At 37.0% G+C, this 27872-nt stretch overlaps 1 protein-coding gene and 1 long non-coding RNA gene across 5 annotated transcripts in view; one reads left to right on the top strand and one right to left on the bottom strand.

Moving 5' to 3' along the window:
* Positions 1 to 27872, top strand: part of LOC148655473 (uncharacterized) — an 86179-nt gene that overhangs the window by 48429 nt on the left and 9878 nt on the right. The window contains exons 2-4 of the long non-coding RNA XR_015940676.1: positions 18709 to 18845; positions 21164 to 22972; positions 24499 to 24661. This is a non-coding gene — a long non-coding RNA (uncharacterized LOC148655473). The remainder of the gene's footprint in view (positions 1 to 18708; positions 18846 to 21163; positions 22973 to 24498; positions 24662 to 27872) is intronic.
* znf521 (zinc finger protein 521) overlaps positions 6677 to 27872 on the bottom strand; it is a 188633-nt gene continuing 167437 nt past the window's right edge. For all 4 annotated transcript variants that reach the window (XM_088641987.1, XM_088641986.1, XM_088641988.1 and 1 more), the window contains one exon: positions 6677 to 8109. In XM_088641987.1, coding sequence (XP_088498113.1) covers positions 8080 to 8109 — 30 coding nt within the window. In that variant the 3' untranslated portion in view covers positions 6677 to 8079. The remainder of the gene's footprint in view (positions 8110 to 27872) is intronic.

Genomic DNA, 27872 nt, shown 5'->3' on the forward strand with positions numbered 1-27872 from the left:
AACAGAAATGTGCCTCATGAAAGTAAATATGTTTTGTAAGGGCTCCAGGACTGCAATACAGTGATGGGGTGATGGGATTATGGAGATGCGGTTTGAAGAATGTGGGTTGGTAGTTTTTTTGGACATTTCCGAGAAAACCTCCTTGGCATTGGGGATGATAGAAAGTACTCTGTATATCCCTGGTAAACATTTATCTCCTGTAATCAGTGCTTTTTTTCTGGATTTAACCAAGATGACTGGCTCATGAGAGGCTGATGAAAAGTCAGAGGTCCCGTTTTCAGATTGTCCGTTTCATCGGTTGGTGGTGACGAAGAAGGTGGTCCTTTTCAGAGAAGCTTGCATGTCTAAGAAGACCAACTCAGTTGCAGAGTGTAAATGCAATTCATCAGTTTATCGTGTCTAAGCAGAGCTGTGATTGGGCAAATGCATTGCAGGAATTCTCAATTCCTAGTACCACTTGAGAAATAAACTTCAAAGAGTTGGAATATTTAATCACCAAAAAGATAAATGTATTCCATATAAATGGTGAATAATCCTGCTCTTTTTTTAATTAAAAAGTGGTTTTGGATACAGATTTTCTAAATTACTTCAAAAGTGAAGGATTTACGAAACGAAGTGAAGGACACGCCTCCCATCTGTGTGGCTTTAGGTCTACAGGTCACCTAGAGCTATACCTACTTGAACACTTTTAAAGGTGTTCCAACTAAAGGCAATAAAAATAAGTTTCTTCCCATTGCATTCTTCTACACATTTTCTTTCATTAAGGCAATCTTTTAGCTAGATTGCACATACAGGGTGGATCACTATTGTCTGGATAAATTCCTCTGTTTCATACAAACTACAAACCATTCAGTAAAATTCATTGAAGTATAAAATACTGTCTCTCTTGGTTAAAAAAAAGATGGAATGGATTTCTCTTATGTAATCGAACATCTGTCAGAAAAGGCAGTACCAACACTGTAATGAATAAACAAGACCAGGGAAAGCATAAGGTATTATTCATTATTCCCTCTGTGCAGGGCTCTGCTGTAATTAAGGATTTACTTTCATGTGAATTGCATGTCAAGGAATGATGTTATGTACTTATAAAGTGCTTACCCATCTTGCTGTTTGGTACCGTAGTCCTCTACTTTCTATTTTAAAAGCACTGAGAAAATGTCATAACACAGTAAAGGCTAGCTGAGTGCATGACAATACTCAGATTAAGTTAAATTTTAAAGCATTTATTAATTCATTAGCTTTGCAAACATACAGGTCCAGTGTACTTTAGAGCAAAGTCCAATATAAGGGAACACACCCCACGTAGAGTAGCTCAAACTACTTGTTGAGGTGCAGCTTTTGATTGCTTCTATGTACTTCCAAGAGGTGGAGTTTGAAGATGCCTCAAATTGGACATGTGAACAAAGGCAGACAAGTAGATGTTGTTCCTCTCAGATCTTTAGATGATCTAGTAGAGGGCTTGCTCCCTTATGATGTGTGAAGGAGAGTGTCAGGTGGGTGATACCCTTTGTTGAGACCTTAGATTCCTTCTAGTGCTGGAATCGATGTGCTGATAGCGAACCTGTAAAATACAATATGGTCTTGACTGTGAACACTCAGAGAACTGTTGTTAATAGCCAAATTTGGATATAACCAAGTCCACCCCATATAGCATCTTATAATGTACTACAGTATATACAGTAGTATGTATGGATAGAAGTAAACCACTCTTATATGATAATTAAAGTACTAATGCATTGGTTTTGAGTTACTGTAATTCAACATCAATCAACTTAAATAAACAATTGTAATCACAAACTTATAGCAATCAGTTAAAATATACAACTTGAATCCCTCCTCTGCATCCAACAAATGCCTGTACTGTCTCTCTGCCTCCATGATTAGTGTACACCAGTGTTATTGTGCCCCATGACATTACCCATGACACTGACACAAGAGGAAACAGCAGAAGGTCCCATGGCATGTCAGATTGTGCACCTTTACAGTTCCTACTTGAGGTCAATATTTCTTGTCAATGGTTTGTTACAACTGAATTCCTAGATAGTGGTGGAGGGTACTCGTATTTCCGTTTGTGAATAGGGGACTCATTACCTTACTACAGGGTTGGCAACCTGCAATACGCCTGCTATTATTGGCATGCTAAAAGCTTTTTAACGGCATGTGCAATGACTAATAAGTCACAAAGAAATTAAGTTATGCTAAAACTATGCTTGTCTGTTCTATAATTCTCTACAACATGCTACCCAATGAAAGCTCTTTGGCGTAGGAAAAAACGATTCACTTGGTTTATTTACCACATTATTTTCAGAGGGGTTAGCCTATTGTTTTCACAGGAAAGCTTGCAATCTGTGCTGCTGGTAGTATTTTTCACACTTGTGTGTAAATGTGTAATGTCAAACATTTTGGAAAAAATGGCAGGTTGTTAAGAAAGCAAAATGAAATGTTCACTTATTTCAGCCTTTTTGGAGAGATGAATGTGGTGATGTTCAACATAAAGACCAAGCTGTTTGTGCTCTATGCTAAGAGCGTTGTTTGTCACACATCGAGTGTCTAATGACATTTTCAGATAAAACATGACGAACACTTCAACAGCTGAGTCTATCAAATGGGCCACAATGAGGTAGGGGAAAATAAAGCAGCCTTTGCCAATTGCTGTGTCAGAACTGTAAATATCAAGCCACAGAAGCAAGTTACAAAACCGCACTATGTGTTGTGAAACATGGAAAGCCTAATTTCCATGTTAACAAATTGAGAATACATAAAGTAGGATTTTCTTAGTTGTTCAGGTGTTTGGTTGGATTCCCCAACAAAGATCCTATCATGTCTAGAATTAAGGACTTACCTGTGTGTGCTAGGTCAGTGGAGAGACTCATAAGTGAAATGGATGAAAATGTTAACAAACATCAGACACTGGCATTAAAAAATGGAAAAGTTGTGTTTGATGAGCTTGTGGATATAAATGATTAACTGAGATTAGCAATTCTTGCAAAATACTGCTTTTATTATTGTGGAGATTCAGGTTGTCTACTGTCCATCTACAGTACTATATGTCCTGCACCATGTCACAGGTATGTTCCTGCCCATATCAATTTGACTGTTTTAATTTTGAGGTTTGAGGATACTGGTATCGTTTTACCAACTCAAGATCAATATTTATGTACAGTATGTGTTTTCTTTTCCTGTGAAAGACAGTGCAAATTTAATTACGTTCTAATGGAACAATTGCCACAGACAATGAACTCAGGAGGGGTCCACAATGCCAAGATGCTTCAGGAGCTTTTAGCTGAGTGCATGCAATGTATTCAGATCTGGAATACTATTTTAACGTGAAGCAGTATTCCAAGCTTGAGTATAGTTTAAAGCTGTGAAACATTTTAAATCAAAACCTATTCTGTTAATAAAACCCATTTTATAGCCTTAAGGTTTTAAAATGAATTCTCTACATTTTTTTTTGAAAAATAGAAATGAAACTGATGTTTAATGTTTAACAGGACTTTAGGGCAAAAACTACACATTCATACACAACATAGATATGGTAAGAACCCTTAGATCTAAATGTACTGAACAGGTTCTCAGTTCTGTTTTGTGAAATATATGCATTTTAAATACTATTTTAATGCATTTATTTTAAAATTGTTTTGTTAAACCAAGGTTTAATAAAAGAGCTTTTCATTGTCAGTCTGCTAATATTTCATGCTACTGCTCAGGAACCCAGTTTTTAATAATTTAATTTAGAATTTAATCATTATATATGTGGTGATACAGTATGTATTGTAACAGGAAGAAAATCTGGAATAGATATATTGTAAGAACAAGAATAAAAAGAAATGGGGGAAATATGCATATAATCAAATGTTTAAAAACTGAATGCTACCCCTATTCATAACTAACCATAAACTATTGTGCTTGTGATGGTACTGAAGTGGTGGATATGCTAATAGTGAGAGAGCTGTGTTTTGTATTAGAATTGTATAGAACTGCTGGGAAGAATGACAGTAGTAATGCTCCACTGTAGACTGCTTGCATGCAATGATTTTGCAATAGAAATTGACGTTGCGGAAACAGGATTGGTCCGTGAAGCCGGACTAAATTTACACATCATACAGGGAAACTACTGTATGTCCTTTGAACAAAACAGTTTTACTTGCGTCATATTTGTTTCATTGCTCATTTTTAAAAGTGGGTACATTTACAGTATGTTTATCTGAGTGGTTCAGTTAAGTGGAAATGAGTTTAGACTGTTTTGATGTTTAGTATATCATATTGATAACATTTTTATTGAACTGTATATCGTATTGAATGTGTAGATTGAATATTGCATGGTACCTCCACAAATTTGACACTTTTAGTTTTACTCTTCAGTAAAAGAGAACTGAATTGTAACACGATCATCTTTGCCTCTAAATTTACATTATCATGTATATTATTATACATGTATATTATAATATGTATTGTCACTAAAATGATTTTAATTTGAATTTGCTGTGCTCTGGGTGATTAGGAAAGGCATTAATTCATGTCATTACTTTTGTGGGTTTTGATGTCTTGCTAAAAAGTTCTAAATTTGATTGCTGCTATAATCTTTCCATTATTATAGATTTCCTTCTTGAAAAACTAACATAGTCTTAAGTGTTCCACTCACAATTTATAATATACTTTGTGAGCAAAGTGCTAACTTCAATTTTGATATCAATCCCATTAAAGGGAAGTTATAGTCATAGAAAGATTGTTAATACTACTAAGAGAAACAAAAGAAAACTGTTTCTGTAAAAGCGGAAGATTGAAATAATAAAGCTGTTTCAAGTTAAATATGTACTGGTACAGGCAGGATTGTGGTCTAATGATATAATTATAAATCAATTGAGACAACAGCTGTTCTTCCATCACTTTTAAAAGAAAAAATTCATGTCTGATATAGAAGGCGGCAGTTTTATCCATTCCCCTCCCTGGGTGATGCCAGGTCTCTAATTGGCATGTTGTGTGTGCACATGCAAGAGAGTACAGAGGATTAATTGTAACAAAGTTATTAATAACAATTGTTTTCCTCGTTATATTTTCAAGTTAGGAAAAGTTAAAAATTCCCTAAGGCAGAGCCATCTTGTAACAAACCTCATGACTAAGTTCATTAGAAAGAATGTATTGTCACGGAGCATAAATAGCAAATACAGTTCTATTGTCATTATGTACACAATGCTTTATCAATATTTGTCCAGCAATACTACAGCGTATTTTTTCCTATACAAATTTACGGTATGAAAGAAGGATTCAGACCTCATCATGGCTTGTCATTGCTCCTGCTTTAAGCTGTTTAAGGGTCATTAAGCTAGGACCTGTACATTCAATCAGCATGCAACAAGAGTGAAAATCACAACGATTTGTTTTGAAACAGCTTGAGACCTTCTACTTTATGCACGTGTAAAGTATCCTGCTGTGGGGCTTTGTCATACACTTTCGCTAGTCTGCTCAAGGCATTAACACAGAAACGGTCCATTTCAGGTGTGTTCAGATTAATGGCATTTAGTCCATCTTCAGCCACAATATCTGCATCTATGGTATAATAAACAAAATATCAGTATAGTAATTTGGTATTTTATCTGTGAATAATGTAACTGTAGGTCCTTCACAGAAAAGTATAATTAACCTGCCTTGTATAGTTATACAATAGTTTGGCCAGATGTTCTCATAGCGGTCTTATTTACTTCATTGACAAGACTTGCAATACAAAAGCTTTTTGACACTTTTGATGGGTCTATTCATGTTTTTAGGGATAAAATAAATTACTTCATGTTTGCCAAGCACATTTTGGCAAAAGCATTAGAGGTCTATAAAAGAACTTGAAATCCACTGAAACAAAATGGACAAATAGCGTGATTGATAGAAATATGCAGAACAATAAACTTACACTGTATATGCACTACAAGCCACAATCATGTTGAGGACACAACACAATTGCTACCCATTCTATTCACTGATCAGTGTATAAATAAAAAATATTTTAAAAAGTGGAATTATGGGAGTAACTAGTGAAAAATATAATATCACAGCAACCCTAAAGCGTTTGTGTGTTACCTGTAGGCACCACCTTTAATAAGTTGAGGATAAGTTTTGAGTTTGTTTATTCAGATACAATATGCATTTGCGAGTACTGTCTTTTCCTTTTCTATAGCGTAATGACATTGTTCAATTTAAATAAAATTACAGTAAATATATTCAAAATGTCAGACCAACAGACAAAATGCAAAAATGTAAACACTTTGCGGAGGTAGTTTTTTATGCAGGAGCTGCCAATCATACAAAGCTATCCAGCCATCTAGTGAAGGCTGTTCCATAGACAGTAATGAGGTCTTATACTGTACACCTGAGACACACAGTAACTTGCTTTTTGGCTACTTGTGTTACAGCTCTGATAATTCACTCACTATTTTTCCTGTGGATCTCATTGGTAAGACTTTAAAAGTAGATATAAAACTGACAAAGCCCTTTACTCCCGTGCTGTAATGCTTTTCTGCTTTCACAGATAGGAAAAAACACAAAAAAAGTTACAGACGGCAAGGAATTCTCTTAGATAATTTGTAATAGCAATCTTACTCCTATTTCTGAGTTTTTGAGTGGATGGAGGAGGAGCAAATAGCAGTTTGTCTCTACATCTTAACACCACAAGGGATAACACATACCGTACATGACACAAATTATGAATTTTATTTGTAGATTATAAAACAAAAACATAACACAAAGATGTCAAATTTATTCAAGCATTATTTATGTTACAGTTTGTTGTAATCACATCCCATCTGAAATATTTTAACAAGTTGACACGAAATAGGACTTCTTTTTTCACAAGAGAGCTTTAATATGCATCACATGTGCAACACCAAAACAAGTTCTTCTAAATTCAGAACTTTGTTCATTACGTTTCTATAACAGATTAAGTCATATTAGAAGTGTAGTACTTTTTTAATATTCCAAGCTCTTGTCAAAGAGAATATTTCCAGTTACCCTAAAATCGACAGATTTTAAGATTTAGCGCATTGCATTATTATACAAAAGTGCTTCTCAAGTTCAAATAATAGTAAATATATTAAATAATGGAATGGAATACTTCAAAATGTCTTACAGCTTTAAAAGACCAATGGAATGTCACACAAGGCCATGTGATTGAAGGGCTTTACCACAATCCATGAGGTGGCGAGAAGAACAGTTTTATAATTACATACCCAAAATGAAGAATAAAAAAACACACTCCAGTACCTAAAGGTAAATTGGATTTATTTCCTATTGCAAAAACAATTCCAGTAATCTCCAGGTTCAGACTAGAGAGTAAACATTAATAACAGTAACATACAGGTTCGTTTAATTGACTTGAGATTTGGCCGTGCTGGAATTATTACAGGAGGCTTAAGCTTCTGTCAGTTTCCACAAGAAAAGACGTGTTTCCAATCTATATTACAACCATTGCATATATGAGAAATGCTAACGGTATACCGCTTAGACCACATCCAGAGAGCCACCTTTATCAAGTCTAGTTTCTGTTCTATAATGAGTTTTATGCATGATGACAACCCCATTTATGGGACAAACTGAAGTTTTTCTTTGTTGATGTGTACAAAATCTAAATGTTACTTTCTACAAGTAAAAATCTGATCAATATGTTCAACAGAAGTAAGCTGGTTTTTAAAAAAGTATAATTGTGGTGGTCTTCTTTAATAAGTCAATATGAGTCCTTATTCCTTTCTGACCAAGCGGATCCTATTTCATTCGATTGAAAATGCTAGTCTTTGGAATAGAGTCTGTGTCCTGGGTATTATAAGAACGTTTTGTGTTTGGTAGCTGGAGAAGTAACAACACATGTGAGATACTTTATTTACATTAAGTCAGCCTGGTGCTTAAAAATTCAAATACACAATGTTCAATGCTATCTTGTATCACTTTTTTTTTATAATACAGGGTTTTATTTCTTACAATACAAGGTTTCTGTTATCATGTACAATTGCAATGATAGTTCCGTGCAAAGAGTAAGTAAGTGATCCATATCTTTTTTTTGAGACTCGCAGCTTTCCTCACAACGAGACATCCACCATGTTAGCTGCTGTGCTGGCTCATTGTATGGTTCTGTGTGGATGAGAAAAAACACAAGGAAAGAAAACATTAGTTCCAATTTTTATTCACAGATCACTCAATGAAGATGAATAGTCCTTGCTGTGTGTTGTCACTGTAAGCCCTGCACTCAAGACAAATAAACTGATTCTATACAAGAATCTTCCAACTTAAATCAACTGCTTACAGTACTTGCAAATTATAGTGTTTTTGAATCACCTATTTTCCAAATATTTGATTTGAATAATACAGTATATATTATGTTTATTCCTGGTTCAGCAGTACCTGCACATCCAAAATTAATATTTGTTTCCTAAATCATTGGAATAAGTAGTAAACATTTACATTAAAGTAGTAAGACCATTTAATGTAAAGGGGTTTGAAAGACTTTTTTTCAGAGCTGTTAAGTGTTGAGCATTTTCAGATTTTGTATTACGAAAAACTATCAGTTATGACAAGCTTGCCATGAATGCACAGAAACTGCTTATGTCTGATTATTAAATGGCTTTTTTTCCGGCTTCTTCATACTCTTGCAAAATTCTGTGTTACTAACTGTGCAGTTAATAAATGTGCTGTTCATATTTACTGTTTTGTGAAGTAAAACTAAGGTTGTGATTTAGGGGTTAGAAATGTTATCAGTGATGCAACTGCAGTGTGACTACAAAGGACATTTTCTGTAGGATTTTAACTGTTGTAAAGATGTGAACCAATTCTTGTTTCACAAGCTCTCAGAGTTTAACTTTGAATTTCACAGCTGTCACAGACTTGTAAATTTTAATCCCCAGCCAGGTGGTAAACCTGCTTAAGACTCTGATATAAATGCATGTAATTGAAATGTTGGTTATACACTTAATGAGTTTGAACATTGTGAAGCAATTGTAATATTACACACTGTGGCCCTTTTCATCAGTACTCAATGGTGCAATAGTCTTTTAGGAAGGGAAATAACATTGGCAACTGAAAAGAAGTGTTTCAGAGAGGTCAATTAAGGACTTGAGAAGAGAGCTCAGAGAAACTGTTTTTTTCTTTCTAGTTTGCTGAAGCCAGACATGCAATGAGAAAAATGTTTCCAGTAAATCTGGTATTCTAGCAATCTATGCTACCGAACATGTCTTTTTTTCATTATTCAGCTCAGGCAAACAAAGAACTTTGTGGTCTTGATTGAAAGATAAACCAAAAAGAAAATGTGTTTATAGATTGTTGGATATTTTCCTGAAACACTTTTTTCTGGGATACACTTCATGGTGTAGGATGAAAGTGAGTACAGTCTCTGTGCCCATTTAATACTTGAATGCTAACTATGTGATGTCATATATTCTGCCTCAAGTGACTGTAAACCAGATGTCTAAATATGAAGATTAAGAAGGACATGTTTTGTCAACACCAGTTGCATCCTGGACTCCAATAGTATTTTATATATTTATGCAATAACAGATACATTATATACAAACTGAAAAGGGACTGATTCTACAGTTCACCAGATGAAGGCATTCCTATCTAAACATTGATTTTAAGAAGTGCCATTTTAAAATGAAACAGACATTTATATCAGTGTGAAATCCAAATCTGCTTATAATGGAATTAAACTGTTTAAATCAGTTCCGTTATTTGCATGTTTGCATAACTCTTAAACAACATTACACATTATTGACAACAGATTTTGACATTAACCTTAAAGTAATATGATCAAATTAATTGATACTGTATGTCAATGGTCCAAATCAGCTGGTTGATGATGTGATATTGTTAGAACTGTTACCTGATTTGTCAATATGAAGGCTATACAAATGGATTCAAAGAGTTTGACTGCCAAACCTTGAACACTACAGATGGTGTACAAAATTAAGAAAAAAAGCTAATAAAATAAGGATCCCTCACAAATTACAATACGCTTAACTCACATTTTATTGCAGGCAACCAACCAAAATGTGAAAAAATAATTAGTCAAATCAAGTTTCGTTTTTAAAAAGAAGGCTACGTTTGCTGTAAAATTAAGAAAATATACTGAAGGGAAATCAGCCTAAATGGATCATTATCTAGTTCATATTAACCAGTGGTATTGTTCAATTAGTCATTAACACCTCTTGTATATGTTAGTTTCTTACGCTCTGTGCAACCTTGAAGTTTGCCTCTCTCTCCAATAATAAACTCGCTCATTCTGGTTAAGCCCAAGCTGGAAAAGCAGGAAATCCAGGATGAGGTTCTTTAAAGAGAAGCAGGGCTGGGCGTGTGTCCCTAGTGGGGGAAATCCAGGTCATCTTTTGAAGTGTCTGCTAATCCTTTTAATGCAAACTACATGCCCCACTTGCCGTGCTTAGTTTAAAACATGGTCTTGGATTTTTTAACACTACAGACTTGACACACCTGTAATGAACTTTTCCTGCCAAAGCACTCTGCTAAGAATATGAACTGGGAACATTTTTTGTTGTTGTTTTGGACTGTGGACTAAAAGCAACTGGCTCAGCATCCAGAGGGACTGCACCTTTCCTTTGCAATCCCGTCCTGCAAATATGTATTGATATGCTGCTTCTTGTTTATTATTGCTGTTGTATGGGCAGCCTTTAAGTGCTGTCTCCTTTATTCATGTCACCGCAGTGTACTGAACTACAAAACAGATGCTGGCAGGCCAGCACAATTCCACATTACCATCAACCGTTTAAACACCACGGCAGGTTTCTTTTTAGCAAGGCAATTGGTTTCCGACAGGCAGGATAATAAGTCTTTTGACCTGCATAGATCTCCGACCCATTAAGGTTATCAGTGTGCTTGGGCACAGAGCTGACTTCAGATGTGCCTGTAAGTTCTGCATTTTATCTTCTGCCCACTTGAAAATAAAGCTTCTTTAAGTGTGTCTGGGGAGGTCCCCCAGGACTACTAAGGCATCCCTGTTGTGGGCAATGGAGGGACAGAAGCTGCAGCCTTATTAATGAATGCAGACCATTATGAGTCTGGCTGGCTCCGGAGCTGTTCCCAGAAGCATATACAGTACGTGACTTAAAATGCCAGAATATTGACACAAAGCAAGCAGGGCACCCCCAAGGAAAATTACTCCTTGGATATAATGTAGGCTCGTAACAGCTATTAGAGTACAAAATAAAACCCTCTGGGACCTCGCTGACATATACCGCGTTCTACCTTCTCCCCAAACATTAGAAGAATTTCTCAGTGAAGGCATTTTCAAGGACAGCGTTAAAAGGACTTTTGTAGCACTGTGTGCAGGCAGGCAAAGATGTCTCCATTGTGACTGTGTAAGGAGTTCTGTATTTGATTAGAATCGATACATTTTGTTCAACATTTACTTTTATCCCCTCTCATTCTATTTTCATAAGTCCTTACATATATATATATATTTTTCAAGTATTCACCGCCTTCACCAGCCATGCAGGAACTGTACACTGAAAGCGTAGTCTGCAGTTGTATGTTCTTTCAAGAAACTTTATAAGACAATCAGCTGAGCGTACACACTCAACTCATTCTCATTTACTGACAGCTTACTGACGAAAGAGTGTAACTCATAGCTGCTGCGTGCCTGAAGATGCTTTTCCTGTGGCCTTTGGCAGTGCTCCTTACAGTATATTAGAAATGGGTTTGGGAAGTGGCTCAGCAGATCTTCATACAACCTCAGGTCACTTCTTCCATTTGCAGTGAAGGTGATGAATTACAACATAACAGATGGATGCAATTCTAAATCACATATTCATGCCACATTAAATCCTTCTCCTGCCATTTCAGTATTCAATTATACTTTATATCAAAATAAAAAAAAGTTTCAACCGGTTGCTTCCATTTTTATTTAAGGTAAGTAATCATACAAAAGATTAAAACTGAAAAAATATTAAGAAAACCAACTAAGATCTCAATTTAGCACCCCTACACGTGTTTCTTAAAAAAAAAACACACTTTTATTAAGGTGTATGTAACAAAGTTATTTCATGTACAAATAACAATGAGCACTGGCTGATAGCCTGACGTGCAGTGTCCAGTAAACCACACCAATAGTACACTACTGGTATCTGGTCCTTTCCCAACTATATGTATGGAGTTAGAACTTGAACTGAATTAGACTTTTGGAATCATTTAAAGATATTCAGCCTGGCATCTGATCCACTCTGCAGTCAACTGTGACTTCCTGAAGAAGAAATCAAATGAAAGTGGATTGCTGAGACAGAAGAGGATGTTGGAGCTGACATCGCATCATACACACACAGCACCTAGTCTACTAGGCTGCTACTGCCAAGTATTCAACACAAATGCTATACTCATTTATTTATATGAGTTCAACAGACCACCAATGCACGAATAGTATGCAGATTTGCATGGAGTGTTCTGCACGTGTATGTTGGTGTATATAACGGCTTGAAGATCGGCTATCTCATCTTCATTTGGAGTGGGAGAAAATTAAATGTTTGTCACTGGTCATTTTCTGACTCAGGGACTTATTTCTAATGTGTGGCCACAATTCTATAGCTACCTTCTGTTGTACAAAGCTATGGGGTGGTGTTTGTCTGCAAAAACAGCACATCCATCAAGTTCTCCGGCTGAAAAAAGGCGTGACAGAATAAAGCGAAAACACAAAAGGAGAACTATAGGTGGCTGCAAACAACAAGAGAGAAAAGAAATTGAAGGTATTCATTTTGGAAATCCAAGGGATTTAAGAGATTTGTGCTCCATCTCCTGGTCTCCTTGTGCTCAATGCCATGTAGGCCCAGCAGTGCTCTGCAGGCGTGTACCACTGGGGGCACCCATCCTCTCTCCAACACGCTCTTCACAATTCACACGCAATTTACAGCACTCCCAGTGCTGAAACCCGACCTGGATTTGGTCTGAGGTGTGCTGTGCTTTCTCTAGACATCCAAGTAGCCTATATTTTTAATGCACTAGTGACAATCCTAGCAGACATAATCTCTCACTCTTAGGTCCCAGTAAAGGATACTGTCTGACAGCATGAACAAATTGTTTCAGGTCCCTTTATACCTGTAGGCAACAAGCAGAAGATGCATTATCTATTCAGCTCTCCTTGTTCCATTTTCAGGTCATCCATCTTTGCTCATTTCACTGAATGGCTCCAGAAAGCCAGGGACCCCACCCCAATTGGGGGGTACAGTCAGTACCTTGCCACTTTCTTCATTTCAAAGCTCTGTAATAGAGTAGCGTTCAAGCCAGTTGGCTCTAGCTGAAATTAAATTCACTCTCATCAAAATTCCCTTTCAAAGACAAGTCTTTGTCATCTCTTTGCTACAGAGAAGTCTGCTTTTGCCACATTACATCATATTGCAGCATCTCCCTAGAATTAATAGCAAATGGTTCATAAAATGTCTTTAAGTATTAGTGCTACAGAGTGAAACGGATATGTTCTGCATGGTATTGATTTTCATTGTTAGGTCAAAGTTGCAAATAATTGCTTATGTTCAGTGTCATACTGGCATTTGTGAGGAGTCTGAATTTATATCCCCACACAAGTTAATAGGAAATAGGGGCAATTTTCAAATTTGTATTGTTTATGAGTACATTCACATCTATCAAGACTCGAGGATCTTGTTAAGAGAAAATTCTAAGCTATTGTAGCATCACAATACTGCAGGCAGGAACATTCCAGCTGTATTGCAAATTAAAAAAATCTTCAAATGACTATTTAAATACAAGCAAGAGTGGGTCACTGACCCTGCTGTCTGAAAAGGCTATAACACAGATTCCTATATAGTGTGGGAAGGGGGTCATCTACCTCAGAAAAAAAAAACCAACAGAATTGTAAGAATGAATTTCATGAAAGGTCAACCCACAGATGTTTTCCTGTTTCACTCACTGCAGTGCCCTACGGATGACATTACGGCCTTGTGACTTCGCTGTAGGAATTCTCAGGATGTCATTGTGTTGTCTTCTTAAACATCAATATGTTGTCCTAAGGATATAAATCTTGTTTCCCAGAGGCTTCACTCTCAGAGCTTATGTTCAAGGGAGACACCCAGGGCTGCCAGCCTTAGTGCTCAGGAACATCTTCCTGTGAGAATCTGGGGGTGTTCTGACACAATTTGAATTTGGAGTGCATTAAGTTTCATTTGATAAAACCACTAAGAAAACGATGATTTACTGAGGATATAGTTTTACTAAAAATTATCCTCTTTTTCATGTTTCATTTTGGCATGAACTTATTTAATGCTGTGCACTCTGGCCCTTTGTGTGGGTTCCAGACAGCTATTCACGTTCTTAGGACTGCAGCACAAAGAAGTCGATTGGTTCTGCAAGACTTTAAGCACCTTTTTAAAATGCTTTCATTGCTGCTAAAGTCAAACCATGAAACTTATCCAAACCAACACCAAATAATGTGTCTGGAGGAGGTCAGGGCAGCTCTTATCTTGAAATAAAGTACTCCTTATACTGTGAGTATAGCCTCATGTCAGGGAAATGTTTTGTTGCAAGCAAATGTTCAGATTTATTTATCTTATTAATTTAAACTTGGCTTTCACCAGCACACTCATAACCAGAAGCATACACATAAGTACATACAGTATATATGCATACAAAAATACATAATATGTATACATACATTAATATGTAAATATATGTGTGTATTTTCTCATGTAAATTACCTAGAATTTACCTAGATTTGCCAAACTTTCTACACATCACTTATCCTGACATGTATATTGTTTAAAAGCAAAATAACTTCCTCTGGAAGCTTCACAATTGAGATCATTTATTATATTCTAAGACATCTATATACAACAGATAATAAAATTGTTCATGAAATGTCAGCTTTGTATTCTCTAAATGTTCTATAGGGCAAAACAAGAAGGCAGTAATTTACCTCGTAAAGTTCGTAGTGCTTTACCGGAAACGGGTATAGGATGGTAAATGTTATATCTATCCAACCATCAAATCCGCATGATTTAGAGTATTAAGAGTGAAAGGGAATAACTTAGGCATTTTGGGAATTATTATAATATTTTTGGTATATGTTCTTTAGCAATTGGGGAAAACAACGTTTTAAGGTGATCTTTGCACTTTAAATCTACCATCTGGTTGAGCACAAATATGAATTTCATGTAGCTCTTTTTAGATACTTATCCACATTTCACAGCCCACCCTTGCCCTTTATGAAGAGATGAACCAATACGATAAACTCTCCTTCACATCTGAGAGGCTGGTTTCTGGGACGACATCACCTTAGCTGAGTGATAAATATGCCTTCCGAGAATGTGCGAGACCTTCACAGACCACGTCTTTGCACAGCAGTATATACTGTAAGACTCAGGTTTAAGTGATCATAATAAATGGTTTAAACATAACGATTAAACCAAATCAGAGCAAATGTGAACCTTAGTAACAACCAAAGAGCCAAAGTAAGTTTGCAATGAAACGTGACATACTGTGACAGTGACAACATTAGAACATAAGCCTTAGCTATAAACTCCACTGGCATTAACAGATCTGGCAGTGATGATGTGTGGCTTGAACAGCCTCTGAGCAGACTGCTGTGGAGTGTCCTATCACTTTTCTTGCTACAGCCAAGGGGTGAAGGCTGGGTCCTGCTGATAGCATTGCAAATCTGGTTCCACATATGCTGTATTGAACTTAGGCTGGTGAAAAAAGCTGACCTTAGCAAGACCATCATCACCCTACTTTCCTACACCCAACTCGCTGACTCAGCATTGTCCGTGAACATAACGATTAAACCAAATCAGAGCAAATGTGAACCTTAATAACAACCAAAGAGCCAAAGTAAGTTTGCAATGAAACATGACATATTGTGACAGTGACAACATTTTTTACCACTCTAATCTCTCCGTCTGTGTTCTCAAAGACGGTTTTCCGAACTCGTACATAAGAAAGACTACAGAAACCAAAATTATCCTGCAGCTAGGATCACACCTTCCCCCTTCTCCTAGCGACAGACTACTTTTCTTCTAAATTTTCTCCATTCATTGGTGGTTTCATTTCACACCTCTCTACACCTATTCTGACTTCACACCTCTTGATTGGCCTCTCTTTCTGTCCCCTGCTCCCGCCTCTCGCTCCTCCTCTCTTCCAGCCTTTGTTCTCCCGCTACATCACCTTTGCTAACTGCCTTGTCTTTCTCACACCTGAAGAAGCCTCCACGGCCAAAACGTAGTGTTTTCTTTCTTCTTTTTTTTCAGCATGAAATAAAACTATTACTTGTTCCATTGTCCGTTAAGTACCTTCAGAGTATGCAGATTATTTTCTTGCAGACGGCAAACTACAGCCATCATGCTGATGCACAGGTTATTTATTTCCTTTTGGTGTTTCTAATACCGTAGCCACAGCAGTCTGAAAGAATAACATGACTCAGTAAACCTATCTGCTGAGTATTTAAAATTTTAAATAACGTACATGCCTCTTAAACTTTGAATGTTGAGTTTTTATTGTGATTCTGTATAGAATGCCTTACTGGGAAGAAAAAGTGGTGCAATTTGTGCATGTGCATAAACATAACTTGTGTAAATCCAAGAGAAATATTCATGTGACTTGTTTAGGATTATTTATATATTCACATACAGATAATAAAGGCAACATGTGGTTCAGAGTTGTTTTTAAAAAAGGATTTCAAAGATAAAAATTACGAAAATATGTTGACAAAAACAATAGAAAAAATAACAAAGAAGCTAAAGCGGGTCAGAGTTGTTGCTGCTTTGCTGCTTTTTGGTGGATATCCCTTAAAGAGATTACATCTGCTATTAAACAGGTGGAAGCACTTAACGGAAAAGTGAGTTAGAGCCAAAATTATTGAAGCTTTATTGACTGTCCAAAAATCCAATAGTGTAACCTTTAATGAGAATTTTTAACTATACCTCTGGAGTCCTTCTTCAATGGGGTGAATACATACATCACATGGCAGAATGACTTTTTGGGATGAGAGGCTTTGATGATCAAAGTTGTCATTTTCTAGTAAAGATGTTTAAGTGATAACTAGGGGTTGCACTCAGTGTACACAAAACATGATGCATTTCTAGGATACTGTATACATAAAAAATTCAATTATTTCACCTATAACTCTTTAAAGCACTAAAATATTAACATTCAAAAAGAAATTCTGGGTTTAATTAACATTATTCAATATATCTCACTTTTCCAAGAGAATGTTCAATTTATTTGCTTGCTAAAATCAGTGTGTTGGACATTTTTCTTTTGGGAAAGGTATAACAAACCATAAATTATTAAAATAAGCTAGGTTAATGGATATGGATGCTATTCATGATAAATCAATTTATCCTAAAGTTATTGAAGTGGTAAGCGAAGCAAAAAGCTTTAAACTTTTTCGACTAAAATGACACATTTTGTAATGTAGATGTCACACAAATTAAAAACATAACATACTAGGCAACAAAAGTTACAAAGACACTTAATTTCAGGATGCATTTTTTAGTGTAGTTTGGAAGCTCTGTGGGGCAATAATACTGGAAAAGGCAACACAGATTGCCGATTGTTCCTAAGAGCCTTATAAGGTAGATAAACATTGTGGAGTGTTACCCAAAATTCATGTTGTCACATATGTGTGTCAAAGTTAAAACATGGTGAGATGTTTGTTTTGTTCTGAAATCATGGTAGTAAACATACTATACAGGTACTTTCCAAAGCTATCAACATTGTGTGAAACACAGCAATATGCTCCTGTAGTCCAAAGTCAACAACGACTATACAGAGGTCTAGCTTTTTTTACAAAGAAATCACTTCTCATTAACAGATTCTGAACTGCTTTGCATTCTGTGCACAGGGCTGTATATCTCAAAATTTATTCAGAGTCATCAGTCAAGATTTTAATTAACATGTACTGCCATCATCCCAAGGAAAAGCGTGATGATTGTTTGATTGCAAATAAAGCATAAATACACATCCACTCGAACCACTTAATTATAATTACGCAGTGCCTATCTATGCTGAAAACTATAGTCAACCAGTCTTCTGCTGTTTTCCCATATTTTTCCTTTTTTGTTTTAAGTTTTATTATTTTTGGAATCTTTTATCCCATTTTCGTTGTCTTTGTTTAAAGTTCTGCCTTTTCTTATTTTTACCTTTTTCCCTACACAGCAGTAGGTATGAGAACTGTTATCCGACATTGTGTTATTTGCCACAATTTTTCTTTTTCAATGTTTTACAATTTTTGTTTCAGGGTGTGAATTGCTCTGGAGAACAACCAGGTGGTGTATTTTACTATTGTTCTTCACATGCTTCTGTTCGTCTAACAGTCCTTGACAAGGCTGTCAAGAAACTGTTCAAAGCAAATCAAAGAAAACTGGATGCAGGGCTTGTTTTTGATTACACATCCTATACAATATTTAGGTATACATAGTGAGACCTACCAAAGTATTCCAAAGGAATAACAGAGCTGATTTTGGTTTCAGAGGTTATGATGTTTGAAGCTTAGCCAATATTGACTCAACTCAAAGTCATTTTTTAAATGAGCACCCTGGGAGAGATTCAGACTGCTTGCTTTTCTACTGGGGGTGTAATTCCTTCCTGATTTGGAAAAGTGCCAAGGGAACCGTTGTCCAGTTTGGCTGAAGGGGGAAAGAAAAAAAAGGCAGAAAGCAGTCCACATACTCAACAGTTATCAAAATGGAATGAGACATTGCCTTCTCGCCTTTTGTTTTGCTACAGCTGGCTCTGTCTCCTTGGAAACTGACCATCTCTTTTGATGTGTGACTGCTGGGAGTCCAATGGACACACCATACAAGGGGTAGCATTTCCCCACAGGCTTCCTGAAGTGGGCAAATTAAAGAAAACTGAAACAACAGGTATGTTCTGGGTATTGTAACGAAGGAATTTGGCTTGATGGTTGTTTTTGAAAATAAAAGAAAGCCTTGGGCTTAAGCCTAGGAAAAAAATGCCACTTAGGCCAGATAAAACAATTCCAAACTGGCTTAAGGGAAAAGCGGAGCAAAAACAATTGAGTGGGACGTGGGTATTTTGTTTTGATTCTAAATCCATAGGGAAGCAGAGGTCTTGGGTCTTCCATAAAAAAGGAAAAAACAAAAGTGTGCCTCTATACAGGAGGTCTATGCAAAATATATATCACCAGGAATTTATCGCTAATATTACCACCTAAAAAGAAACTCCTGATGGGTTATGTGATTGCAACACAAATTAAAATCTAAATGTAACTGACATTCTACATGACAAAAACAGATTTTAAGATAAGTCACATTGACGATTTGGTCCTTTTTAATAAGGCTACCCTGATAAGCGTGTTAACTGGGTGATGTTTTGAAGGAAGTACAACTAATTGGATGATGCATTTATTGAGGTTGTTTCAATGTGAAGTAAAAAAAAATATGGGCCTTAGTGTATTGAAAGCTTCTGTTAAAAGATACATTTACCCGGCAGTCTTGTAAAGTGGTTTCCACTATGCACCCTTTTGTGTCCTTCACAAGCTGCACTTAAGCCCCAGCTCTTTAATGGTTTTAATAATCAGATGTCCTTCACTGCTGCACAGGCAGTGCAACTGAGGGATGATTGAGTTACCAGCATCCAAATAACTTTGTGTCATTCACTCCCAATGCTGCTGCACTGCCTTCCTTTCCTCAACCCTTGCTCTGTGTTTGCCATGAAAGTGGTTTCTAATTGCATGAAAAAAACTATTGCTAAAAATAATGGATCTTCTTGACATATTTCATCTCATTCCCCGACATCTTTATGAGAGCCAGGAAGTACACACATTATTTTACATATAAAGGCACCATACCATGCTCACCATTGCTAAAAAAACCCGCAACAAATAACCTTTGAGACACAAAGGAAGGAGAAAAAAGCACTACCTAAACTAACTAAAATTGATGAAGTTAAGCATATTTTCTTTGGAGATCAGTTTTGAATCAGATGGACATGGATACAATGCCAGCAGTATTTTAAAATTTCTGCCTCACGCCTTCCGGCACTTCTGCACTTCCCAGCCAAAAGACTTTCCTAAGAAGTTCCGTCTAATAAAGGTGCCTGCTGGGACAGACAAGGCAAGAGCAGCTGCACATTCGCCCACAGCCTGGCTCGTCAAGGCCTGGCCCTGGCTCAGCAGGGTGCAGTGGCTTAACCAGGCAGGGGCAAATTCTAGCTTTTGTTTATTTCCCTACAGGAAAGGACCAGCCTCCCCATTATCCAGAAAAATGACCCCAAAGGCAGAGTCGGAGACCCTGTCATTTTAATCCTTGATTTTTATTTTATCAGTCTACACCTTTTTATTCTTCCCTTTCTATCAAAACCTGTTTAGAGAATCATTTTGTTTCTCTGCATTTACTGTTGCAATGCATTCATCAGTATTGTTTTCATGTATTTGAAGTTAAAAAAAAAAAGATTTAACAAAACAAAAGCCATCAATAGATATTTTCTACGCAGACTTTTTCGCTCAGCTGTGGGTAAATGTTCAGGGGTCATGTTAACTTTGCATAATGTACTCCTGCTGTTCATCTGAACAAAGCAATCGGCATCCAGTCCTACACATCCTTCTAGTGGACTTAAATTTCACCTTCAAAACTACCTTTCAGTAAATTGGCAAACAACCTAAAACCAAAGATATGAAAGAGGAAGACATTCTGCCAATCTGACTCAACTAGTTGTTAACAATCCAATAATCAATAAGTTGGATTGCCTATTCCATACTCCCACAACCCTCTGGGTAAAGAAGTGCCTACTGCCCTCAGTAATTTCCACTTATGTCCTCTGGTTCATGTCTCCTTGCTCACTTTGGAGACGTCAACTGTGTTGGCTCAGTAAATCCTTTTGAAGGCTTTGAATACTTGTATCAGGTCTCCTGTTGTTCTTTAAGACCAAATCAATTCACTTCTTGCAGTGTTTCGGTACGTGTTGCACATTCCCTTAATCTGTGGAATGGGTCTGGACGGTCTTCTTTGGAAAGATTCCAGCTCTATCTTTTTTACCACACGGTGACCAAAACCGTATCCATATTTTAAATTTGTTGGACGTGGGATGTGTGGATCATCTGGGGTGTGTGCAGAACACCAGCTCCTGCTCACCCAGGCATGACAGGGTCCACTTAAACATCCGAGTCCTTGTCACGAGGAGGCTCTTCTAGCTCATTGCTACCCATTTTGTTTTTCTGCAGAAAATAAAGGCACTCAAGAACACACAGGATACTGCACAGCCTGGTTCACATCAACCGAACTCTCCACAGATTTTATGTGAATGTTCGATCTCAGTGAGCTGTCGAATTGTCTGATAATTGACATTTTTTAAATTAATATGCCATTGTTATGAAGACCATGGTCTTTAGCTCATCAACTGTAGACACATGATTACAAAAACCTTCTGCAAATGCCATTTGCCTAGCAGCTTCCATCCTTAGGTTGGAGAAGCTGGAACAGACACTTTAGACACTCCTGGCTTTAGTGAGACTCAATGTTCTGATTAAATGCTAGAGGTTTGAGGTTTTGATGCTGAGCCCCTCGGTGCATTGTCTAGAGATTCCAAAGCAAGCCTGAAATATTTCAATCATCCCAGACCGGGCAAAAACATTGCTGCAGCACCTTGCCTTGTATCATTCCTTTGCTGATGTTGCACAGTGGTGTGTGAGTATGAGCAATATTTAGAGAGAGTCAGAGGGCAGAATGAGCTCTGTGACCACCTGCTAGCAATGCTGAAGCAATACCAGAAGATGCAACTGCAACAGCAATTCTTTTCTGCTGTCTGGTCTTGGAGTGAACTAGATTACTCAAGACTGTCTTCCCAAACCATCCCAAACCAAAAAGGCTCCAGTACTGCGTCCAGGCACCGTCTCATAGACAGCTGAGTGCTCTAGGATGCAGAGCCTCTCTTTCTCTCACGAAGACATTCATATTTTCCACATTACAGTTTGTCTCTCTAAGCATTTCTGGTGATTGCATGCCACCTTGGTCCCTCAGACCTGATGATAGGCCAAGCTTCTGTAGATGTTTGCAGAGTATAGACAGTATTTGGCCTTATGTTGAAAACGATTACTATGTTAAAAATGCTCGTGTGGAAGGCCAGGGCCATGCTTGAATTTTGCTTTTTAAGCAGCAATAAGCAGACCTTTAGATAATGCCAGTTTTGATTGGCGATCTCCAAGTGTTGCCTTTGGGATTTATCTCCTGAACAACTTGTCTTGCAGCCTAATTTCAATTCAATTCAAGCTTTATTATCCTCTGGGGCAAATTCATTTTATTGCACAGTCCAATACAAGGAAGACAGACATTATCAACACAGAAGACGGTACAACAGTGATACAGAAGATTGATACAGTGATACAGAAGAAAGATACTTTACATACTCTTCTGGGTTGTCACTTGACATGTACTGCAGCCTTATATTTCTGAGTAATGAACAGTACAGTGAAAAGTGGTAGATTCAGCTTTATAGTCATCTCCTAACTTGTGGAGGCCAAGGACCAATTTGTTGAGAGCTCTCTGACCTTAACCAGGTTGATACATACTGTAGCTATAACTGAATATTGTCTTCATTGACACTCACAGGACACATGAACCTCCAGGGCCTCTTTAAAAGGCCCAGAGGCTCTCAGTGCACCTCCAAAGAGCCGAAAGCTATTGCAAATGTGTTTTTCTTATTTCATTTTAAAATATTTAGAGGAAGGTACTTATTTACAGTATGAGGCGGAGTTCACCGTGCTTCTGAAAGCAGTGCCGTCAGGACTGGATCAGGTAAACTCTGGGGCACCTCTGGCTTCAGAGCTATGCAATGCCACACCTAGACAGCTGTCCATTCCAAATATTTCAACAGATAGACCACCCACCACAGGACAAGACCTGATGTCTGGATGAAGCCCAAAACCTTGGACATGCAAGGATCTCAGACCGAGATCACATCACAAATACCTGACACTGATAAGTGTCACAATGAAATACAAGCCCCATCATGTGGAAAACAATAACAACAACAGGTCAGACTTTCGTGAAGATATTAATGTATTAAATATAAAATAACACTTACAGATGTCTTAACCTCTACAGACAGATAGATGTTATTTTTAAATATTTTAAACTGTAGGACTTCAGTGCCAGATATATGAATAATGAAGACCCAAAGGCACTCACTTGTCCAAAGTATTACAAATGACAAAATGGCAGCCTCAGCTACTTATACGTTGTTCATTGTTAATATTCTATTACATGAAACTAAATCCCAAACCAGTGTGGATTTTTAGTATAAACCACTTCTTATATCTTTGAGTCAAAGCTACTCTTATTTCTTTTGTGTTTTAAATAATTTGCTTGTTACTGTTGGGGGAATAATTCGTCTGGAGGACAACAAACAGATTCGAGATACAGGAATCACCTTTTCCACAATGACCTTCACCATTTCAACAGTGTATCACTGTTGAAAATGAGCTTATGATTTCACCCTCAACTACAACTTCCATGTACGCTGTTCAAAACATCCAAGTGAATTGAATATTTTGCTAAACATTCTTTCAAAACAAATTACATGATTAATTCCTAAGGGAAGTTGGCAATAACTGATATATTAACAGCACAGATTCACCTGCGGACTTTGGAGAGAAAGTGAAAACTGGATAAGAAAGTGGAAAAGCTCTGAAAAGCACAACTTAGAAACAAGTACAATGTATTGTTTAGACAGTCCAAACTTTACTTGTTATAATTATGTATTCAATGTACTCGATATTTACCAGCATGGCATCTTTTATAATTTTTTCAAGAGCTCAGTAGAAAATATAATGCATAACTGTAGACTTAAATGTTTGTGTACAAATATTGAACCAAGCTAAATTTGACAATGTATCTTATATTCATTTCCATGTAAAATGGAAAACAAAATAAACTCAAAAGACTTTGTCGAAGAGTTTGTCAGGGATCCCTCTAGATAATGTGAATGGTTACAGCAATAAGATCCTAAGAGGGTTGCAATTGTTTGCCTGTCATCTTGTCTAATTTTACTTTACCTGAGATGCAAAACATTATTCCTTTCTAACAAAAGCATTTGACAGAATGTCTCTTTTATGTTGCTTGCCTTCCTTGAAAGAATTCTGCAGAAATATTTACAGTATATTTGTTTACTGCTGTAAATAATTTTAAAGAGTTCCTGTGGAGCTCCCTTATTTGTTGTTTATATTATCATTTGAACTCAGGCCTGTTATCACTTGCAACTGCATTGTCAAACAACAGGAGAGATGAAATGAGAAACTACTGTATGAACTGTTAAGCATTTCAAAAGATGTTAACTCTTCCACAATGGGAAACGGCAACTGTTATTTTGCAAGCCAGCCCATTAAAGCAACTGGTTGATTAAATAAAACTGCAATTGTGCAACACATGGCCTGTGGTCTGAAATAACTGTAGACAGATTGTAATTTAGCATCTTTTGCCCAGGAAAGCCACCCAAAATGGATTTATCTCATGTTGGGCATGTCAGTGAGAGAATGACCTTTTCTTTTATCTTCCGTATCAGATCATTCTTTATCATATTGACAGAGCAGAGAATGCCAGGCAAACAATGTCTTGATTTAACATGGAACAACACCTTTACTACCTTATGCCTGATTGGAAGTGAAATATATATATACTACTGGAGACCGCATGAGGAAGCGGTGCCCCTGTGAGAGTTGACTGGGGTAAGTGTGAATGGGAAGACTCATGATCAGAAAAATTATTGTCAATGAGAAAAGGAGTCAGGAACAATCTACCCAGCTATGTTATTGGCTTCTTTCAAGAAACAGTTGGATGAGATCCTCTGATCAAAAAGCTGCTACTACTCAAATAAGCTCATTGCACCTCATGTTTGTTAAGTTCTTAACATTGTTATTTAAGAGTAAGCATCATCGTCATCTTTTTTATATAGCTTTGTTCAGCATGCATTATTTTAAGGTACATACTAAAATCTTAGATATTAAAACAATTTTCAAGTCAGGATTTAAAAATACTGACTGACTTGCAAAATCTGTTTGTAGGCTGGGAGATTGTTCCAAAACCTCGGACAAAACTTTGGGGAGAAAAGTCTCTCATTTCTTTGAAAAAGAAAGAAGGCCAGCATCCAACAAGTGGAAATGTGTAGGTATATAGAGAGATAACAGTTCTCTAATACAGTCAGGAGCCAAAAGTATCCAAGCCCTTAAAGGTGAACAGCAGTTTTATTTTATTCCAAAATTTACAGGGAGCCAATGCAAGGAAATTACTGTAAAATGGAAATATGCTCATGTATTTTGGTCTAAGATCATCAGATCATCATGTCAACAACATTAATAATAATACTACTAAGCATCACATTACAGTGAAGCCTGACCAAAAAAAAAACACCAAATGCATTCACTAGCTCTGCTGCTACAGATTGGGAGAGACAGGAACTGGTACTAGCAGCGTTATAATACCAGCGATGCTATAAAGATGAGAAAACACTCCTTCATAACTTTATGAACCTGAGCTTGAAATGTAGAATTTGGATCGACGGCTATTACAAGATCACTAGCCTGGGACTGGGACTTGGGGCTGATTCCAATGCCAACGATAATCAAACGAAAGCTGACATAGTTGTGGAGTTGATTGTTATAAAACTGGCATAATTTTGGTCTTGTCAGAATTCAGCAAGCAAAACATCTGCTTTGTAACTGACCAGTGACAAGGCAGATAGTGTGGGTTAATGTCAAATTAGGATGCAATCAGCACAGAAAAGAAAACTGACCAATGCCCAAGAAGGTTCTGGCCTAATTTAAACATATAGGTATAAAAAGGGAGGAGGACTGAGAAAAGAGACCCGTGGGACCAACGCTATTGGGGAGGAATCATGCTAAATGTTTCACAATTGACTATACGTTTAAAGTACATTTACAATTACATTTAAACCAACAGAAATAGGTAGTTCTTGTAATACTACAACCCTCTCCAATGCATTCATTAGAATGTTATGAACAGCAGTATCAAAGCCAGCACTGAGGTCCAGCTGGACAAAAAAAAAAATAGTCAGCAATTGTCAGTAAATCATTAGTAACCCTAACATGAGCTGTGTTTTTACTGTGCATTGATCTGGACCCAGGATGAAATGGTTCCTATAGCTTATTAGCTGACAAATGATCTTAAGCCTGAACAGAGACAGCCTATTGAAGAACCTTTGGTAAAAGTGGTTAGTTAGATACTAACTTACCATAACTGAAGAGGATGCAGTTTAAGCACCCAAGTAAACCCAGTTTACCCAGAACTCCATGAATTTTAAAACATGAAATAATAACAAACAGCCCAGAACTGTTACAATGAAAATGTTTAGTCTTCCAGATCGCTGGGGAGCAATGACATGACATGATGAAGCCAACAGTTTTGTCTGACTAATTTCAAATGATTAACAGAGAGAAAAGAAATTATATGAATCCAAACAGGGAATATGAGAAACAGACGGCTCAAAAACAGACAGTGCTATGTTAATCATGCTCAATGGAAGACAGATTATTTTAAAGGCAAACTGAGAAAAACATAGAGGCTACACTATACTTCTACAGGAGAGTTAATTATTTGCAAGCCCAGCATGACAGCATGGAAGAAGATGACATGAATTCAAAAGACAAGTTAACCAAGGATATGGTAAAATAATGATAAAGAAAATTTGAAATGAAACCTAAGATACAGAGGTGACACCAGTTCAACTAATTGGAGCCTTCCTCTTTTTCAGGAGAAGTGGAAACGGACATACAAGATAATATGAAAATAAGCATGCTCCTCTTTCCCTCATCCAGTCCTGAAAAACACGAAGAGCTGAGATACTAAGAGTCAAGTGACAGATATGGTGTTTATAAACTGGCTCCCCATTATCACTGCCGTTCAGAAAGCAATACATGTATATTTCTTTAAGCATTATGTGTCAATAAATGGCTTAATTAAACAATATAATAAGTGTCACCAGGGGAGAGTGACAAAACAAAGCAAAATAAAACAAATAGCCATGTGAGGAAGAATAAATTGGTGTTGATTAGTTCTAATCATTTTATTGCAATTATAAATAAGGTTTATAGGTTTTAAGAAGTTCTTCCCTCAATTAAATCAAGGTGCAAGGAGCAGATTTGGAAGCCTTTAACTCTCAGAGATACATTCGATGAGCATATTTTCTACTTTTTAGCACATTCTGCAAAAAAATAAGAGTGCTGCAGATAATGTCTTTTTTCACTTCAATGCAACCTGCGTTTCAATTCATCATTTTGTTTAATAAAATCGCTTTGCTGGCAGACTACCACTCAGGTCATGTCAGGGAAGCATTAATTTGGAAAGAACCCTCTCTGAATTATGATCAAATGTCGTAGAAAAATTAAACAGGGAAGAGAAGCAGACTATTTTATATGTGTATGATTCTTGATCTTAATAATCCAAAACTCTATCTTGTTTCAGCTGCCTGATGTCTGTGTATAAGGATATACTACATTTACTTTAACAGAAAAAAACAATACTATAAAAAACAGAATCTCAGAAACTAAGCTGTTACTGCACTTCACCAAATAAATGGAATTTGGCTGAATGAAGTCAACATCAAGGATAAAAAAGCCTGCAGTCTGTAGTGACTGTGATGTTCAAAGCCATCCGAAAAAGCTTCAGGGGACCTAGCTAATTCAGAAAAGGTACACAAATGAGCGTTCTGATCGTATCAGAAGGCCAGTCCAGGAATGGCAGGCCACCAGCTGAGCTGAAGCTGTGTCCTTTCTGCTTTCAAAGCGAAATGCTCCCCAACACGGACTCAACCCAACAGCTGATGCAATGAATTAAACACACCATATTATGAGGCAGAAACTGCCCCACCTCTGTGATTATTTAGTAGTAGCAATGCTTGTCCTGCGCCCTGTGTTGGCATGG

This window comes from Lepisosteus platostomus, chromosome 8 (genome assembly GCF_059453375.1).
Source record: "Lepisosteus platostomus isolate fLepPlt1 chromosome 8, fLepPlt1.hap1, whole genome shotgun sequence".
Classification (NCBI taxonomy): Eukaryota; Metazoa; Chordata; class Actinopteri; order Semionotiformes; family Lepisosteidae; genus Lepisosteus; species Lepisosteus platostomus.